We start from the raw sequence: 21,471 nt of genomic DNA, 5'->3' as shown, positions 1-21,471 counted from the left end.
AGCGGCCACGGCACTCCAGTCTGGGCGACAGAGTGAGACTCCAACTCAAAAAAAAAGAAATCTGAAATATTACAAAGTGTCCAGACTTTGGAACCAGATGTGTGTTTAATTAGTTTGCTGGCATATAGTAACTGTAGTGAAAATAGACAAGTCACTTGACATGCAAAGCCTCTCTCATTAAATTCTTACCTTGCAGTGATTAAAGAAAATGCATTTAAAGCACTTTACATAGAAGACATCAAAGACCCTAGTAAATAATGTTGTTTTTGTATTGTGATAATGATACTAGCTAACATTTAGTGGACCCTTAGAGTATGCCAATGTACAATGTATACATTGTATTAAATGTATCTCATGGATCATCTCATTTATACTTCTTCACAGCTTTATGAGTATGAGGAATAGAGTGGTTAAATGGTCATACAGTTAGTAAATAGAGGAACCAGGGCTGAAAACCCTAGCAGCTTGGATGCCAAGCTCTTAAACATGATTACTATCATGCATATTACTAGAGCAGAGTTTCTTAACCTTGGTACTGTTGACATTTTGGGCCAGATAATTCTTTATTGTCAGGGACTGTCCTGTGCAGTGTAGGATGTTTCTCAGCATCCCTGACCTCTACTCACTAGATGCCAGTAGCATCACCCCCCTCACTTCAGTTACAATAGTAACAAAAAGTCTCTAACATTGCCACATATTCTGTGATGGGCAAAATCGCCCTAGTTGAGAACCACTAGAAGAAGAATATGTTTGGGGAGGGGAGAAGGAGAGATGACTCTGAGGTAGTTGAAAATGTACAGTTGGAATTTAGGAAGGGTATCAGACTAAACTTGTACTTTGAAAGTCACTAAGTGATAGTTACTTGCTTTTTCAGAAATAAGAAAAAGTATAGAGTAAGAAAAAAGGGCTAAAGACAGAGGTGGGGAAGTGTAACAGTTGAATGGAAAAAAAATGGATGATGAGGGTTCGGAGATGGAGAGAGAAAGGGAGCAGTCATAGAGTGGTGTGTCAGTGAAAATAAACTCTTGAAACTTTTTAAAATTAAGAAAGTAATATATTGCCATTGTAAATTACTGGAAATTTAATAGAAAATAATAGGATTTGGCTGTAAGCTTTATCAGTTTTACTGTCTTAATTTGTCATGTTATTATCCCCAAGTGTACATTTTTTTTAATTAATATTTTATTTTATGATGAAGGAAAATATTATTTTCTGAAGAAAATAATTTCTTATTTCAGGTTGCCGAGGAGCCCAAGTAGAAGAAATATGGAGTTTAGAACCTGAGAATTTTGAAAAATTAAAGTAAGTATAATTTTAGTTGTGTTAAAAACAGTATGTCCATATTTTAACAAACTTTTGAAAGATACTAAGATTTGTCTGTTTATTTTATTTGGATTACTGTAGCTGAATATATTATCTCCTTTAAGTCTCTTTTCAATCTTGTGAGATAAGTATTATTATTTTTCTCATTTTATAATTAAGAACCTGAGGCTGATAAGTAACTTGCAAAGGAGTCAAACGCAAGTCTCTGTAATTCCATATACACAAAGTATTTATGGTTGATTTTTTAACAAAATTCACTTATATATCAATAGTGTTAGAACATAGAACATATTTTAACATAAAAAGCATGAATAATAGGTCAGTTTACAAAAATATCCAATAGATTCTCTATATTCATAGTAATTTAGAACTTGTCTCCACATTATCACATTGCTTCTTGGGAAAGTCACAGTTCAAATTCCAAATGTTGATGCCTAAAAGGATCTTACCCGTCTACCATCTTTCTGGCCAGAATCACCTTTCCAAGCATGTCCTTAACCCTAACCTCCATGCTCTCAAATATTGAGTCTATATCTACAGTCAGGGCTAGAGTAGTTTTCATTGGTGGGAGAGTTCTTGCAGTCTTGAAATGGAAGGAAAATGAGGACTTAAGGATATGGCCTCCGTTTTTAATAGGAAGGAGACTTGCAGTTTGCTTCCTCCCACCTTCCTCTTTCCCACAAAAAGAGCAATCACTTAAGATGAATATGGATCAACTCTGGCTAAGAACAGGGAAGGTTAATTAAAGATGCATCATTTGAACTGTCTTTGAACAGCTAGGAAAGATTTTTCATGAGTGAGAGGCACTTGTGAAAGACTGGAGGAGATTTTAAAGTGGTGATTTAATGTTTCATCGCAAAAACAGCTCTTTAAAAAAATGGATGACTGCATTATGTGTGTGATGATAGCATCTATTCATACTGTAGTATGAGGATTGTTCATGAATCCAATAACATGTGAAGGTTATTTTCTATATTTAATACAAGTAATCAGCCACTTATCTGTAAACATCCTACATAAGCTTTATATTCATATATTTTGGAATTCAGCCTACAGTAAACAGTTTCTCCTAGTTTTGTTATGTTCTTATTGTTTGTTTTTAAGTGAGGTAGCATGAGGTAGAAATGAATAGTCTACAGATTTGAGAATAAACCTTTCATTATAATTTTTTTTAAAATTATTTATTTATTTTTTTGAGTTGGAGTCTCACTCTGTTGCCCAGACTGGAATGCAGTGGCCACTCCCAGCCACCGCAGCCTCGACCTGCTGGGCTCTGGCGATCCTTCTGCCTCAGCCTTCCGAGTAGCTGGAATTACAGGCGCGCGCTACCACGCCCGGCTGATTTTTTAATTTACTGTAGAGATGAGGTCTCGCTGCCCAGGTGGGTCTCGAACCCTCGGGCTCAGGCAGTCCACTCACCTCAGCCTCTCAAAGGCGCGGGATTACAGGCTGAGCCACTGAACCCAGCTATAATTTTATTTTAACTGATGTAATTTTAAGTTTTATTGGCATCTTATAAGGCAACATTTTAGTGACTAAATGGCAATAGCAATCTTTTACAAATTCCTCATATTTGTTTAATTAATTTACTTCATTCGAATTATTTCATTTACTTCATTTGTTAAATAACTGACTAAAATTTAATATATTAACAATGTGTTATAAAAGAAGCAGTGTTTGTTGTCACTAATTTGTATTTTATTTTGTAGGCCAGTTCATGGGTTAATTTTTCTTTTCAAGTGGCAGCCAGGAGAAGAACCTGCAGGCTCTGTGGTTCAGGACTCCAGACTTGATACAATTTTTTTTGCCAAGCAGGTATGGTTTTTAGATACTCTGAAAAGTCTCAAGAGCAACTCTTATAAACAGGACTGTAATCTACTACTGTGTGCCTCTCCTGTAGCAGTCCTCAAACATTTTTTTAATCTCAAGACCTTCATAACACTCTAAAAAATTATTGAGATCCCCAAAGAGTTTCTGTTTATGGGATTATCTATCAATGTTTGCCATATTAGACATCAGAATTGAACTGAAATATTTCGAACATATTTATCAATTGACTTAAAAATAACAGGCTTCCTCATATTAACATAAATAACATGTTTTTAATGAAAAATAAGTATATTTATCAAAACAAAAAACTAGCGAAAAGAGTACGCTGTTTTACTCTTGCAAATCTCTTTATTGTCTAGGTTAGTAGCACACAGCTGGATTCTTCTATCTGCTTCTTCATTCATTCTTGCAATTTTTTTCTTTTTGGTGTATTTCCATTGTTTTATTTTTCTTTGAAATATATTAAGAAAGTTCAGTCTTATTCATATATGTAGTTGGGAAGGGAAGAGTATTTTTTTTTCAGGTGAATGTGATATTCTTTGATACTGTGTCAAAACTAAGCGTGTTACATTCTCAAAGGTTAGTTGCAGTTTGAAGTTTGTACTTTATGTTAAATTGTTTTAGATTATCTTGCTCTTCAAATGGATCTTTCATGCCTGCTTGATTTTGTAACATTGTGCATTTACCAATTTATGCACATCTTCTATGTGTTGATACATTTGATATGATTTGACAATAGGAAAAAATTATATTTGTTAATATCATCTATAACAGGGAAAAGTATCTCAAAATTTTTAAACTCTTAGTGGTGGATGTAAGTTTTACAAAATTTGATTTTCTAATTTTCACTTGAAAGTTCAAGTTTTATCAACAACAAATATAATCAGGTGTTTTCCTTGAAGCCACAGACTGATTTTACTTTGTTTCAGAAAAATACTTGCTAAATACCCATATCTGGAAAACCTTATTTGTCTGTCATTTGTTCTTTCATGTAAAAATGACAATCCAAGAACAAAGCTGCTGACTCAGCTCACAACTCAAACAATTGCCCAAGTGCCTTTCCTCAAGATAATTAGCATATCTTGGTATGCAGCAGCAGTTCTTTATTTGTACTTTCTATTTTATTCCACAGAATATAAAATACTCCAAGGTTGAAATTTAATAAAAGTTACTTTTACTGCTGTGTCAAAGACTTTTTTTCCCAGTAAAACTGGCTTTTAGTGTAGTTTTTGGTTTTAACTAAATATGTATGTTAGTGAAACAGTTTTTAAAAAGTGCAACTGCTTAGATTTGTGCTGAAATACCAGGAATTTTGCAACATTGTTGCTTTTGTGTCAATATTGCTGATGGGGAAGCAAAGCAAAAAGCAAAAACTGTCTTAGAATTAGGATGGAAACAATTTTGAGCTCACAAACCCCTTGAAAAGGGCCTCAGGGACTCAGATCCACGAACCACACTTGAGGACTGTTGTTCTAGTGTATATAATGAGCAGAAAAATAAAGTTTAACTCATATTATTAGATACCTCCATATATCTGACCCATTTTTAGGAAAAGTTGAAAAAGAGAATGATTAATTTGTTTGATTAATTAATTAGTGTGATTAGTGTTTAAAATCCAACCTAAATATGATTGCATTTGTTTGAAATCTGCACTTAGGAGGCCCAAAATATTGCCTAGAATAATCTGGTTAACCTTTAGAAAGGTGGAAAATAAAACTGCTTACTTTTATTACTGCCCTTGAGAAAACATTTGCTATTCTATTTTGTAATTTGTTTTCCTTTTATTTTATTGCTTCTTTCCATTTTTCTCTGACTTTTTTGAATTGAATGTTTTTAGAGAATTTAGAACTTTCTTGCTTTTACTTTAGGAAAATATGACTTTATTATTGTATAGTTAAAAATGTTTCTTTTTTTCTGATAACAGAACTTAACATTACAGAAATATAATTATAGTGATGAAAGTGCATATCCTTGTAATCCCACTCCCATCTCTACTAACCACTTTGACAGCTTGACTTATTTATTTAGTCACCAAATAGTTGTTAAGCACCTACTTTTTGCTTGGCATTGTTTTAGGTGCAAGGTATATAATAGGCAACAAGACAGGCATGTTTCTTCCTAATAACAACTATAATAGCAGTGCCAATAGTATTGGTATTAATAATTGTAATAATACCAACAGTATTGCAGCAACAGTAGCCAACAGTTACCACTCTTGTTGTGTGCTAGATATTATGCTTTAGATAGAATATTTACTTAATCCTTGCAACAATCCCATGAGGTTGTTACCTCATTTCACAGATGAAGAAATGAGGTCTGGAAAAACTCTTTGCCCAAGGTCACACAGAGAATATGTAGGAGATCCAGAACTTAAACCCAGGTTTGTGACTTCACATGCCATGCCAGCTCCCACATTTTCTGTTTGTATGCTAACATATATACTCCTTATAACTTTTTTTTTTTGCTAAAACGATTATTTTGTATTTTTTTCACTCAATAAAGGTTTGACTGTGTTTTATTTCAGTACACATAATAAATATTAGCTAACATTTGTTGAAGGCTTATTAAATGCTTTTATTTTTATATTAATCTGATCCCTATAATAGCTGTCTGGTTTTACAGGCTCCTCCTCATTTTACAGATGTAGAAACTGAGTGTAAAAGAGGATAAGAAACTTGACTAAGTACCCAAGCACTGTGGCCCCAAAGTCTGCATTCTTAACCTTACCACAACATTGCCTTTTAAAAGTATTATTGATATAAATGTCCTATAATTTAAATAACCTCTTAATTTTCAACATTTTGAGTTTCTAGTACAAATAAACTATTTATATGTTATAATATTTGGCTACTTATATGAGTTATCATTGTATTTACAGTAATTATAATTTTAAATCCACAGTTGTCTGGATTTTAAAATTAAGGTATTTATGAAAAGGTAGGTGACAGATAGTTTTAAATTTTCTTTAGGTGATTTTTCCTCTTTAAAATTTTTTTCTCGATGTATATAAGAATATATGCCCATTATAAAAAATGTAGGCATTATAAAAATATGCAGAAAATCAAAGAGCCTCATAATCTCTGCTTTAGAGACAACCACTGAAAATAATTTATATTCTTATATAGTGTGTGTGTGTGTGTGTGTGTGTGTGTGTATTAGATTTTATTTTTATATACAGTCCCTGGCATATTGTAGGTATCCAATAAATTCAGATTGAGCTGTTCATTTCTAACAATTAAAGAGCATCAAAATTCACTAACATTAAGACACAAAGAATGTCTGATTTGTAAAGGCCTAGATATTTTTAACATATATGGAAGTATTCTATAGGGAAAAAATGATACTAGAGTATGAATTTATAATTTTTGGAGTCTCTTGATATTTTTCTAGTTCTGTGTTACATTTCTATCTTACTGCAATTTAATATTTTATTTGTATTATATTTTAACTGACTTTATTAAGATGTCAGCTTAGTAATTCCCCAATAATGTTATTTTTTGATACTTTATTTTGTTAACAGATCTTATTAAACTGACAGAGCAACAATTTATTAACAATACCAGTCAGTTGTCTTAGTATATGCCTCCTATGAACCTGTGCTAGGAGTCTTAAGGTATATATTACATAAATATATAATCCTTGGTTTTATGCTTCAAGATCTTATGGAATGATTTCTAATCCAGGATGTCTGGACTCTTAGGAATATTTTCAGAAATTTAAAAAGTTAAATTATACTTACTTGTGGTAAGGTTATACAGATTAACTAAGTGATATTTATACATGAAATTGCCTCAATTTAGACAGCCAACACTGGTCATCTTATGCTGATCATATGCTCTAATTGGAGGTGTGTGTATGTGAATCATTGATTAATAAATATCAAGAAAAGAAATTATATCCTAGTAATTGCAATTTGTATATAAGGATCCAGAAATGACATTTTGGTAATGCTTCTTTGCAAAACATTGTTGTCTTGACCAAGTTACGCAGCTAGTGGACTAGCAGAAACCCAGGAACCTGTGGCTTTGAAGTCTGTATTCTTAACCTGTCACAACACTGCCTCTTTTAAAAGTATTCATGATATAAATATCTTGTAGCTTAAATAATCTCACTGACGAGGTTACTATTTCACTGATGGGAAAGCTAAGGTGTGATTTACTTTCTTAAAATCATGCTTCAATGGTCCTGGGTTTGGCTGACTCCATCTGTTCAGTCTTTCAGGAAAGAATGATTGAGTACCTATTGTGTGGTAGGTACTGTCTAGGTGCTTGAAGAATGAAAAACTGTCGTGATTCCTACCTTCAAGAGTGCTTAGAGTTTAGTGGAAGAGATTAGTATTACTTAAATGCAAAATTACAGTGGTGGTAAATGCTACATGGAGTAAAATGAGAACTATATTATGAAGTTTGGGAACCACCCATAAGACTAGCCTCATTTTGAGCACCAATTATAGAGTTTGACAACCCCAAGACCACCCTCACTTCTGGCAGCATTGTAATTCTGGGAAGGGGGGTCCACAGACCATTCTTAGATTTTGTAATTCACTAGAAAGACTCAAGACCTTACTGAAAGCTCTTATACTCACTGTCATGGCTTATTACAGTTAAAGGATTTAGAATTAAGACAGTCCAAGGGCAGAAACACATGGGGTTGAGAAGAGCCCAGGAACATTCCATGTATGGAACTTCAAGTTTTCTTTTCCTAGTGGTTTCTCATGCAGTGCTAACTTTCCTGGCAATGCTGTGCGACACTATGAGTATGCAGAATATTGCCATCCAAGGAAACTCATATGCTCTTTTTGGAGGTGTGTGTATGTGGGTTCTTGGTGTCCAAAGTTTTTATTGGGTCTGGTGTCCAAAGTTTTTATTGGGTACCCTGGACCTGGTTGGCCATCCACATGGCTTATCCCAGTCTTCAGCCTCATGGAAGGTTGAGCTGATCCAATACCCTACCCTAAGTCATATTGTTAGACTATCAATGTGGCCCAACACCCTCAGGTGAACAAACTCTCTTCTTAGCCATGACTTTTCATAATCTTAGAGATCATCTCCCAGGAACCAAGGACAGAGGGCAGACCTCTCTTTAGGCAAGGTCTTTATTAAAGGCAAATCTTTACTACACACATAAAAATGAGACTTCACTTTGCCAAGGGAAGTCTGAGAAAGCTTCTCTGAGTAACTGACAGTTCGGCTGAAATCTAAAGACGAAGTAGGTATTAACTAGGAGAGAGAGGTTGAGGATCATTCTAGACTAATAACAGCTTTACGCAAAAGTGTGTAAGATGAGCAAAAGATACTAGAAGAAGGCTGGGTGTGGTGGTTCACAACTATAATCCCAGCACTTTGGGAGGCTGAGGTGGGAGGTCTGCTTGAGCCCAGGAGTAGGAGACCAGCCTAGGCAACTTAGTGAGATCTTGTCTCTACGAATAATAACAACAACAAAAAAGCACAAAACATTAGCTGGGTGTGATGGCAGACATCTGTAGTCCCGGCTACTGTGGAGACTGAGGTAGAAGGATTGCCTGAGCCCAAAGGTTGAGGTTGCAGTGAACTGTGATCATGCCACTGCATTCCAGCCTGGGAGTGAGAGTGAGACCCTGACTCAAAAAAAAAGGTGTTAGAAGAAGGCTAATGTAGCTGAACTGTGGAGAGCAAAAGGGGAGAGGTCATGAGATATGAAGCTGAATAGGCAGTATATTAGCCAGGATTAGATACCGTTAGGTGTAGATAAACAATAGTTTATCTACAAATAGAGTTTTGTTTTGTTTTTATTCAAGAACCAAGAAGTTACAGGTTCTTTTGTATTGCTCCTTTGTGTATATCTTCTATTCCAAAGGTTACTTTATGGTCGAAGATGATTACTGTCTCTGTTCTGCATCCAGACAGCAGGAAAGGGACAGCACATTCCCTTTCCTTTGTGGACATTTTCTAGAATTTGCACATGTAGTTTCAGTAATTTGAGTTAACAGCAAAGGGCAGTAGGAAAGTTGTCGGTATTCCAGTTTGTGGTGGGTACTATGGAGTTAGGTACTCTAATCCTTTGTAAGAAAGAGAAGGTAAATATTGAGGAAAAGCTATCAGCCTACAGATGCAGACAGAGGTCAGATAATACAGGATATTTTAGGCTGTGATTGAGACTTTTGCCTGTATCTTTAGAGAGATAAGAAATTATTGAAGTGTTTTAAGAAGGGTGGAATGGCTGGGCTCAGTGGCTCAGCCTGTAATCCTGTGCTTTGGAAGGCTGAGGTGAGTGGATTGCCTGAGCCTGCGGCTTCGAGGCCCACGGGTTCGAGACCCGCCTGGGCAACTTGGCAAGACCTCATCTCTATAATAAATCAACAATTAGCCAGGCGTGGTAGTGTGTGCCTGTAGTTCCGGCTACTTGGAAGGCTGAGGCAGAAGGATCGCCGGAGCCCAGCAGGTCGAGGCAGCAGTGGCCGGCAGCGGCCACTGCGCTCTAGTCTGGGTGACAGAGTGAGACTCCAACTCAAAAAAAAAAAAAAAAGAAGGGTGGAATGATCAGATTTTCATTTAAAAGAGATCACTTTGGCTACAGTGTTAGGAATGCATTTGAAAAGTAGATATGAGTAGATAAAAATAGATATCAGTTGGGAGGCTTTTACAAAAATCCATATGAAAGTAAACAAAAGACTGGAAGTAGAGATGTGAACAGATTTAAATAATAGTAAAACATTGGCACCCTTAATGTGTAATGGATTTCATTTGGGGATGGAGGAGGAAGACATCAATGATGATACCTGTTTTCTCTTTTTAGGCATTTTGTGTAATCTTAAAAAAGGGTGTGTATTTATAAAAATTTAACTTGATAAAAATAGCATGCTCTAATTTTCAGCCAATACTAGATTGTTAAGATTCATCAATAAGTTGTTTATTATGTAAACTCATTTACTTTGTATGCTGCATGTTAATTGCATAAACATACTATAGTGTATTTACTCTTCTATAGATAGTCTTTTGGGGTTTTCATTTGAGTTACTGTGAAGTATGTTGCTATAAATGTTTTTGTACATGTACTGATTTCTCCTGGTAAAGGCTAGAAGTAGAATGACTACTTCATTGAATATGTAAACGTACAACTTTAGGAAGACTATTAAAATGTTTTCTGAAGTAGCTGCTCCAATTTGCATTTCTATTAGCAATGTATAAGAGTTATTACAAAGCCACATATTCCAGTTTGTGGCATTTTCAGGGGTTTTTAAGCCAGTTGGTTCTAAAATGCTACATACAAGTTATTGTCTTAGCTTATATCTCCCTGATCACTAATCGTGTTGATATGTTCTTCATGTGTTAATATTTCCTCTGTGAAATCTTGTGTATGTTATTTTTCTGTGGGGTTAATTGTGCTTTCTTTTTTTAAAAAAGGATAGCTTAAATAATTTATTTTTGATTGCTGTGTAATAGTTGTACATATTTTGGGGGTACATGTGATAACATAACACATTCACATAATTTGTAAAGATCGAATCAGTCTAATTGGGCTATACATCACCATAAATATTTATCTTTATGCTAGAAACATTAAAGTAATTATCTTCTACTTATTTTGAAATATACAATAGATTTGGTAGATCTGTTGATCTATCAAACGCTAGGTCTTATTTCATCTATCGGACTATATATTTGTGTCCATTAATAGATCTCACTTCATCTTCCCCTCCCTCTCTCATTTCTGGCCTCTGATAACCACCAGTCTATACTTCGTGAGATCCACTTTTCTAATTCTCACATATGAGTGGGAACAAGTGATCTTTGTCTTTCTCTGCTTAGCTTATTTCACTTAACATAATGACCTCCAGTTTTGTCCATGTTGGGTTGAAAAGATGGATAGAGAACCCAGATATAGCCGGGCTCCGTGGCTCAGCCTGTATCCCGCGCCTTTGGGAGACTGAGGTGAGTGGATTGCCTGAGCCCGTGGGTTCGAGACCTGCCTGGGCAGCGAGACCTCATCTCTACAATAAATCAAAAATCAGCCGGGCGTGGTAGCGTGTGCCTGTAATTCCGGCTACTCGGAAGGCTGAGGTGGAACGATCCCCGGAGCCCAGCAGGTCAAGGCTGCGGTGGCCGGAAGTGGCCACTGTGCTCCAGTCTGGGTGACAGAGTGAGACTCCAACTCAAAAAAAAAAAAAGAAAGAGAACCCAGATATAAATCTATTTCCCTTTGAAAAAAAATGTTCATTCTTTTTTGTGTCTGAGTCATTTTTCTTTATCCATTCATTCATCCATTGATGAGCATTTGGGTTGATTGCATATTTTGGCTATTATGAATAGTGCCATAATAAACAGGAGTGTAGATATCTTTTTGACATATTAATTTTCTTTCTTTTGGATATATACTCAGTAGTGGAATTGCTGGATCGTATGGTTCTATTTTTAGTTTTTTGAGGAGCTTCAGTACAGTTTTCCATAGTGGCTGTACTAATTTACATTTCTACCAACAGTGTGAAGGTTATCCTTTCTGCACATCCTCACCTGTGTCTATTCCCTGTCTTTTTGTTAAAAGCCATTTTAACTGTGTGAGATGTTATTTTATTGTGTTTGATTTGCATTTCTTTGATGATTAGTGATGTTGAACATTTCTTCATATACCTGTTGGCTATTTGTATGTCTTCTTTTGAGAAATGTCTATTCAGATCTTTCGCATATTAAAAAATTGAATTTGATTTTATTGGATTTGATTTTTTCCCCTATTGAGTTGTTTGAGCTCCTTATATATTCTAGTTATTAATCCTTTTGTCAGATAAGTAGTTTGCAAATATTTTCTCCCATTCTGTAGGTTGTTTTTTTACTTTGTTGATTGTTTCCTTCATTATGCAGAAGCTTTTTAGCTTGATGCAATCCTATTTGTCTGTTTTGAATTTGACTGCCTGCACTTTGGAGGTGTCACACAAAAAATCATTGCCCAGACCAACGTCATGGAATATTTCTCCAATGTAATCTTTTAATAGTTTCATAGATTCAGGTATTTGATTTACGTCTTTAATCCATTTTGATTTGATTTTTTATATGGTGAAAGATAGGGATCTAGTTTTGTTTTTTCACATATGGTATCTAGTTTTCCCAGCATCATTTACTGAGGACTTTCTCTGCTGTATGTTCTTGGTGACTGTTGAAAATGAGTTGGCTGTAAATATGAATTTATATCTGGGCTCTTTTTTCTGTTCCATTGGTCTATATGTCTGTTTTTATACTAGTACAATGCTGATTTGATTACTGTCGCTTTGTAGTAGATCTTGAAGTTATATAATGTGATGCTTCCAACTTTGTTCCTTTTGATCAGGATTGCTTTGGCTATTTGGGGGTCTTTTGTAATTACATGTAAATTTTAGAATTACTTTTTCTATTTCTATGAAGAATGTCATTGGTATTTTGATAGGGATTGCATTGAATCTGTAGTTGCTATGGGTTGAGCTGTCAGAGACCGGCTCTGACCGAGGGAGGGTTGGACCCACACCGGAGAGTCAAGACGGCGAGAAGAGACCACTCGGAGGCAGTTCTTCTGGGATCAGTCTGATCAGGACTGAGTCCAAATTTTATTCGGACTCCTTTCAACTTATATACCATTTTCTATATCCTTCAGCAGTGTGATAATCACTTGCTGGGGGAGTACAAATTCCATGCATATCGCGCTTTACAAACTATGCATCACAAGACCATCACGAGACTTGCAAGTTCCAAGCAAACAATTATAATTCCATGATGCATGACGTGCTTCACAAAACTTACATTAAAATCACAGGTGCACAATTTCAATACAGATTGTTCAAAGTGTTTTCCATAATGTTCAATAAATCATTCATATTATACTCTTTGTTCTAAACCCTGATTAATACAAAAACTTTCTAAGTTAACTCTAGGTTCAACCCAAGTTTACTGACTCCTAATATTTTTAACAATATTATCAACCTAACACTATACTATAATCTATAAGTTTACTTAAATGACTTAATTTTTATTTATTCCATTAACCTATTATGATTCAACATAGTGCCCTGTAATTCTATAACAATTAATTCAAAACTTATTCTTGAACTACAAAACCTTACCATGACTTATATGAGTTTCATATATCTAAACTTTAATTTTTATATAATCTGATGATTGAACTTTAATACTATGCTATATCTTATTAAGCTAATACCTTATCGTTAATTCTTTCATAAATCTTATGGTAGTTGCCATACTCTTGAACAAGGAAATGTATGGTTGCCATGACGATGGCCATGGGCTGGAGCAAACAGAGTTTCGGTATTTAACGAAACTAGAAAAAACGTTCTGCCTGGCTAGAGGCAGGGCGATAAAACTATTATGGTAATTTAGTTTCTAATTTTAGCTCTAGGGGAGACTGCTTTCGGGAACAAGAGCTGATTAACCAGTCTACCAGGAAATAGAAGTTAAAAAATATCTTAAGAAGAAATACAGCTTAGAAAGACAGAGAAACACAAAATAATTCTGCTGTGCAACTTTCCATCAGGTGTATTGAGATTTACTTATAAGTTTTACTGCCATGTATGCACACTGGTCACGAATCACACGCCAATATTATAGGTATAATGGATATCCTATGTCAGAGGTGATCTTCCAGATGGGCCTTTACAGGCCTCAGCCATGTAGCTATAGATGTTGGCTCCCAACATAGAACTTCCATTTCAACAATATTAGTTATTCCAATCCATGAACATAGAACATCTTTTCATGTGTCCTCTTTAGCTTCTTCCATTAGTGTTTCATAGTTTTCCTTGTATAGATCTTTCACTTCTTCAGTTAGATTGATTCTTAGGTATTTTATGTTCTTTGTTGACAAGATTGCTTTCTTGATTTATTTTTCATAATACTTGCTCTTGTCATATATATTTACTACTGTTTTTTTATGTTGATTTTGATTCCTGCAACTTCACTGACTCATTTACAAGTTGTAGCAGTATTTTGGTGGAGTGTTTAGGTTTCTCTAAGTGAAAGATCATGTAATATGTGAACAGGGCTAATATGACTTTTTCCTTTTCAATTTAGATTCCCTTTATTTCTTTCTCTTGCCTAATTGCTCTGGCCAGGACTTCCATTATTATGTTGAATAAAAGTGGTAAAAATAGGTATCCTTGTCTTCGTCCAGACCTTAGAGAAAAGGCTTTCAATTCTTTTTCAATTCAGTATGATGTTAGCTGTGGGTTTGTCATATATACCCTTCATTATTTTGAAGTACATTTCTTCTGTTCCCGGTGTTTTGAGGGTTCTTAATCACGAAGGATGTTAAATTGTATCAAATGCTTTTTCAGCATGTAATGAAATAATCATGGTTTTTACTCTTAGTTCTTTTGATGTAATATAGTGCATTTATGATTTGCATATATTGAACCATCCTTGCATCCCTGGTATAAATTCTACTTGATCATGATGAATGACCTTTTTAATGTGTTGTTGCATTTGGTTTGTTAGGAGTTTTGCCTCTCTGTTTATCAGTGATATTTGCCTGTAGTTTTTCTTTTTTTTGTTGTTGTGTCCTTGTTTGATGTTGGTATCAGGGTAATGATGGCCTTGTAGAATGAATTTGAAAGTATTCCCTGCTCTTCACTTGTTTTGAAGAGTTTGGGTAAAATTGGTATTCTTTAAATGTTTGGTAGAATTCAGCAGTGAAACGATCAGATTCTTGGCTTTTCTTTAATGAGAGACTTTTTAATATAGCTTCCTTCTATCTCATTATTTGTTATTGATTTGTTAGATTTTCTGTTTTTTTTCATGGTTCAATCTTGGTAGGTTGTATATGTCCAAAAATTTATCCATTTTTATATTTTCAAATTTGTTGGCTTAGAGTTGTTCATAATAGTCTCTAATGATAGTCTCTTTGTATTTCTTTGGTCTCAGTTTTTTTTTTTTTTTAATTTATGATTTTATTTATTTGACTCTTCTCTTTTTTTCTTAGCCTAGCTAAATGTTTGTCATTTTTGTTTATATTTTCAAAATAAGAAGGCCATATATGACGTATAATTTATACAGACGGTACTTTATTTTTACATTAATTCTCTAGGTTCTGTCATTCTTTAATATACATTATGAAAAGAAATTATTCTCTAGTCTAAGGGTTACAAAGTATGAGGTTGGCAGAATTAATGTGTGAACTGGGTCATGTGTGAGAAATAGAAAGTGGAAGAGCCCTGATAGACTAAAGAGTATATATTCTGTCAAAAAAATTCGAACCAAACTCTTAAGGTTCTGGGCCAGTCCTACTTGGGACTTCCTTCTGTAGCCTAATTTCTATTATTGAACTCTACTACTTTATTTAATAATGTATTAAAAGCCAGAACATAAAGTAGAACACTCAGGATAAGCTAAGATTTTTAATAATGGGGAACCACCTAAATAATTTATACCATAATGTATTTTTGTGACATGAGTTCTTTCGTTAGGTGTATATAAGATGATTTTTATGTTTCATGAGGATAAGGACCACATTTCTTTTGTTCACTGAATATCCAACATTTATCATAATGTCTGGCACATAGTAGATGCTCTGTAAATATTATTTTCATGAATGAATGACTGCACTTTTTTAAGGTCTTTTTTTTTTTTTTTTTTAACTAATTCTGTACTCTGCATGACCACTTGGTGGCACTAAACTCATTTTAAGATTTGAGGCAGTATTGTTATATATGAACATTATATTACTATTGACACACACATACACAATGAACTATAATATATTATCAACAGTGCACTATTATTATTGTTGTTTGATATCAAAAGAGAAATATCAGTAACTATAAGAGTTTTTTCTACTTCTTATAAAAATCCTAAAGTAATAGATTACAGTTTTGAAGTCCTTAGATTGTAGAAATTTTTGATAGTATTGTCTGCTGTAGCCTTACCACCTAGTCCACCATTGGGTATACATTATAGCTTTAATATTTTTGAAAGAAATGTGAGTAAGTATAAATTTTAACTTCTCCTTATTTTACTCCTACCACCCTTATCTCCAGATAATTTCACCCCAGGCAATTTTGACCCAAGATAAGGGAACACTAGGTATTATAAAGTTTCAGTCAACCACATTTATGAGGTTTCCATTAATCGTTAAAGTTTTTCATCCAAATTTGCTAAAGAACTGTGATTCAGATCAAAATACATATTCAAAGAAATCAGCAGCCGTGTTAAATTCTAGATCTACGGCTACTTTCCCTAATTTATCAATTATAAGACAGTTTTGAATATAAAATACTTAAAGAGGAATTGCAGACCTGTGGTGATATTGTTATAATTATTGAGATTAAGAATGAGTTTGTTCCCTAGTGGAGAATGCAGTTGTATCAAGGGATTTTTCAAACATACTGTAGCCAGTAACTCAAGAGCTGGTGCATATTCATGAGACCTTAAAAGTCTCTGGCAACACAAAGTAGAGAACTATAAGAATTTAAGAGGGAAAATAACTGAATTTTTTTTCTTTTGAAATAAGACAGGATAAAAATAGACGATTTACTAAAATATAAAATCATAAGCTAATTAGCATTATTGGAAAGACTAATTAGAAAATTGTATTTAATTATAATATAGGAACATAATACAGTAGTAGGACTAAGCTATATTTTAAAAAAATTTATTCAACTCTATGCTCTGTGATTAACCTTATTGGTGTCCACACTGCTCATCAGAGGTTCTTTTCAGCTTTATGATTTGACACTGCAGGTGCAATAGGGCGTATGGAAGAAACCATTATCCACAAATACTTTATAATCTTGTTGGAGAGACCACATATATGTACAGAGCCAGCTTGGCATGATGGCTAAGTGTACAAATTCTAGAACCAGACTATCTGCTTCTTGCTTAGCCATCTGCCCTTGGGCAAGTTACTTAACCTTTTTTATGCTTCAGTTTCCACAGAGATGAACTGAGGATAATAATGTTACTCCTCCTTCATAGGTTGCTTAGAGGATTTAAACATGAAGCACCTAAAAAAAGTACCTGGCACATTGTAAGTGCTACTTAAATGTCTTCTCTAGTTAGCATATATACCACATAATTTGTTAAATGAACAATTAACTGCTAGATGACAGTACTGTAAAGATTGTTTGTGATTGAGGGAAAAAATATGTGTACAATATATACCCTTTTGGGGAATTCAAATGAAGGTAGAAAGTAATATGAATTGTTGCAGAATTTCTCAAAAGCCACATAGGTGAGTTGAAGCTCGTGCTGGGTACTAATATATAAATTGAATTTAGATAGATAGAAATTAGTTTAGGAGGAAATGAATAGGAGAGGAGGACAAGTTCTGTTGGCTTAATCAGCTATGTTTTAGATGAAAAATATTGATCTTGTTACCCTAACTGGATTGGTTTTGGGTAATGTTATGAGTTCATTCAGTTTGTTTGTTCCTAGATTCTTCAACTCCAGATTTGTAGCACATTTCTGAAAATAGACTGGAAAGGAAGTTAAACGTGGCTGTTACTTTATGCAAAGACTATATAAAATAAAATTTGAAAACTATTCATAGTTTTGAGGTCATTATCACCAGCTAAAAGCTGTTTTTATTTTTAAATAAATTGATATCTTCACTTTTGTATTTTTTAGGTAATTAATAATGCTTGTGCTACTCAAGCCATAGTAAGTGTATTATTGAACTGTACCCATCAAGATGTCCATTTAGGAGAGACATTATCAGAGTTTAAAGAATTTTCACAAAGTTTTGATGCAGCTGTGAGTACAATCTTCTTATTCCTAAAATGTCTTATTTGTGAAAGTTCTTATTTTAATAGACTACTTTGAAAATTATTTTAGATGAAAGGTTTGGCACTGAGCAATTCAGATGTGATTCGACAAGTACACAACAGTTTTGCCAGGTAAAGATATTTTGTGTTAAATTTAAGTACTGTTTCTTTCTTTGCTTCTTTGTATCTTACTATTTTTTCTTTGCTATAGACAGCAAATGTTTGAATTTGATGCAAAGACATCAGCAAAAGAAGAAGATGCTTTTCACTTTGTCAGTTATGTTCCTGTTAATGGAAGGCTATATGAATTAGATGGATTAAGAGAAGGACCAATTGATTTAGGTAATGTAGTTCCTGTTCCTGGTATTTTGCCTTTTACAAGGAAAAAATGGTCAGATATTTTCCTTCATTTTAGCCATAGTGCTGATTAAATTGTGAAGTGGAAAATAACTGTGAAGAGGTATAATATCATGAAAGTATTTGCGAGGAGGTATATCATGAAATTAACATATAGGAAGGGACATGTTGACTACCATACTTCAGTTGAGGTTTTTTATTTTTTTCTAAGATAAATTTTTTTTTACCTCATGGGTAATTTATGTTTTATTTTCCATTTAACTTTTAAAAACTACACTTAGAGAACGTCAAAAGGTATTCTTGTCATTTTTAGCCTGTTAATGAGGGATAGCAAACATCTCTTCTCTTGGATAGTGCATTATGCCAAAGGGTAGATTTGTCCTGATCCCACCCTGTCTCTAACCTTGAACCAAAGTGATAAATGGTTGTCACGGTTGAGGGTAAAATCTGTGGTTCTGAAATAATAGGCCCACAAAAGGATGTTAAGTCCTTATTTGACCTCATTAAATTTCCTTCGTTTTTTTAAAATTAGGTTTGAAGTCCAACAAACTGGTTTCAGTTGAATCTATTAGTTGAATCTAATATTATATGCTGTTCATAAAACTTTATACTTTTGAATTTAAATGGTTTAATGTAGGTTCATTTTGTCTGACCTTTTTCCATGTATAGAACTGACGGTTTAATGCAGATTTACATGCTACCTCTATATTTTAAAATATTTATTTTTCCATGTCTGTTATAGAAAATTTAATAGAATGTTCTTTCAGCTCTGTAGTAGAAGCTAGTTTCTTAGTTTGGTTATTGATCTCCTCTCTGCATTTTGTCTGTTGGCTTCAATCTAGTCAGCAATTTTTTATCAAATATAAAGGAAGTAAAACTGGACAGCTGGTGGCTATACTATAACTTCTGATGAAAAAGGATTAAAACAGCTTGGTTAAATTAGTTTTGCATTATGGGTATATTTTGATTTTTATTTTGCAGTTGTGATTATGGGGAGTCAGACAAATAAAAATTAACTTATTATTTGCCACTTATGTGGGCTAGTTTTTCTTAGCCTTTATTTTTGTCATCTGTAAAATGACGGTAATTATTTTTATCTCACACGTTGTGAGTTTAAATGAGATAACTCCCTTTCATTACTTTGTCAGACATTTGTTTAGCACCTACTAACTGACACAATAATGTGGCAATGCAAAGTATGATAATACTTTTCTTCCTAACCATCACCAAGAAAATAAGAATTGAAACTTAACATAGTTATTTTTACTGTCCTGAATTTGTTAAAATATTTGTAAAATAATATTTTGGACCAACTTTTGAAAAAATGTTGAAGTTGATTTTTCTTATTTGTTTTAATGGCTTTAAAATTTCTTTTCTAGGTGCATGCAATCAAGATGACTGGATCAGTGCAGTAAGGCCAGTAATTGAAAAAAGGATACAAAAGTAAATGCTCAGACAATCTCATTGGCATAATATTCTGGCTTTTAAAAACATTTTTTTAACTTTTATTTTACTGTTATTTTAGCAATGTGTATTGAACATTTTTGTTCAGAATTGTTTTAGTTATGTGGTTCTGTCTTCCCATATAAATTTTGTTATATTCTTCTCTATATTTATGAAAATAATACTCTGGATCTTATTTAAATCTCCTATTTTAGCTGGTCTATGGACATTGCCCTGACAGGGTAAATTGGGGGTGCTGCCTCATTGCTGCCAGGCAGAAGTAGAAGTCCAGGTTCCCTGCTAGGCCTCCATTACAACCTGAGGTGAAACGGGGTTTTCTTGTCATTGCTGGGGAGGGGTGGGCATTCGAGGCCCCAAGAAGGTTTCTGCTGCTGCTACTCTGGCTGAGAGAGGTAGGAGTACTGCTTTGCCATTGCCCTCCACTGGTCCTGGAGTGGGAGATGCTTTTTTGCCACTGGATGGTAGTAACAGTTTTGGTGTCCTGTTTTGTGTTCTCTGAGATCACAGATGGGTGTCATCATTACCTTCTGGTGGGGATGCAGCCTTTTAAAATAGCAGCCTAAGATGCCTCATTACAGCCTGGTTAGACTGAAGTCTAGTCTCTCTACTGTGATTTGGCTGGTGTGAATACGGGTGGGTCACAGGTTTCTCGGTTGTATTTGTGAATAGAACTATGTATGAAAAACTCTTGAAGATAAACAAAAATGGGCTTACATTTTCTATATAGTGTTGTCATGATTAAATGCCATTTAAATAAGTTACGGATAATTTTTAAAATGTCAGCCCCTAGTATAAACAAGCTTTTGCTATGACGTGTTTCACTGGTATAAGAGTAGTGAAAATCAAAACAGCATTTTGAAATTTTACTACAAGATATTATTATACATTATATAAATAAAATATTTTGTAAATATACATTTGTATGTAATAACAAATACAATTTTAAAATATCTTAAAAACAGAAATGACATAATGACTTAGGAAAACAGTATAGTACAGAATGTAGTCAATTACCAAGATGCCAGTATATTTGAGTCAACAAATGTGAAGTTTTAGTTTGTTTTTTCCTGAGATCTTAAGTAAATGAGTTGTCATATTTCATAGGTAGGGAAATTGATGAAAATACTTGTTATTTCAGAGTTATAACTTCAAATGTTTTAACTGGCACTAACATTGTTTTAGAACATTTTTTAAATGCTGTGATTGATGAAATTTAGCTAATTTTTTGTTGCAGTTTCCTATATGAAAGCTTTTTAAAAGTTCTTTTATTGCTAGCTAACTGATTTTTATTAATCCTAGAGAATCATGGGGTCATCATAGTGGGTTATCTTATTAGTAATAGTTTTACAGTTCTTTATTACATTATCAACTTTAAAATAACTTTCTTCTAGGTACAGTGAAGGTGAAATTCGGTTTAACTTAATGGCCATTGTGTCTGACAGAAAAATGATATATGAACAGAAAATAGCAGAGTTACAAAGACAACTTGCAGAGGTTTGTGGCCAGGTTTTTTAAGTACAAAATTCTAGCCTAGTTATTCTCTCAGAGGAAGTATTTACTTTTTAAAACAATACAGATTTAATAAAGTGTGCTGAGTAGAAGTTAAGAGAATGCACTCTAGATTCAGGCTGCCTAGATTCAGTTTCTGGCTTTGCTACTTAGTAGATGTATGAATCTGAGCATATTTCTTTGTGCCTCAGTTTCTTCATAAAGCATGGGGATAATAAAACTAACCGTATAAGATTGTTATGAGGATTAAGTGAGATACTACATGTAAATTACTT

The 21,471-nt window shown here is 33.9% G+C and overlaps 1 protein-coding gene across 6 annotated transcripts in view; it reads left to right on the top strand.

Moving 5' to 3' along the window:
* Positions 1-21,471, top strand: part of UCHL5 (ubiquitin C-terminal hydrolase L5) — a 43,671-nt gene that overhangs the window by 10,834 nt on the left and 11,366 nt on the right. For all 6 annotated transcript variants that reach the window (XM_021713314.1, XM_021713313.1, XM_008059948.1 and 3 more), the window contains exons 2-8: positions 1,239-1,302; positions 3,033-3,138; positions 17,730-17,855; positions 17,937-17,998; positions 18,078-18,208; positions 19,603-19,666; positions 21,079-21,181. In XM_021713314.1, coding sequence (XP_021568989.1) covers positions 17,937-17,998; positions 18,078-18,208; positions 19,603-19,666; positions 21,079-21,181 — 360 coding nt within the window. In that variant the 5' untranslated portion in view covers positions 1,239-1,302; positions 3,033-3,138; positions 17,730-17,855. The remainder of the gene's footprint in view (positions 1-1,238; positions 1,303-3,032; positions 3,139-17,729; positions 17,856-17,936; positions 17,999-18,077; positions 18,209-19,602; positions 19,667-21,078; positions 21,182-21,471) is intronic.

This window comes from Carlito syrichta, unplaced genomic scaffold (assembly GCF_000164805.1).
Source record: "Carlito syrichta isolate Samal-C Ts95f unplaced genomic scaffold, Tarsius_syrichta-2.0.1 Scaffold304453, whole genome shotgun sequence".
Classification (NCBI taxonomy): Eukaryota; Metazoa; Chordata; class Mammalia; order Primates; family Tarsiidae; genus Carlito; species Carlito syrichta.
This window is presented reverse-complemented; position numbering and strand designations above follow the sequence as displayed.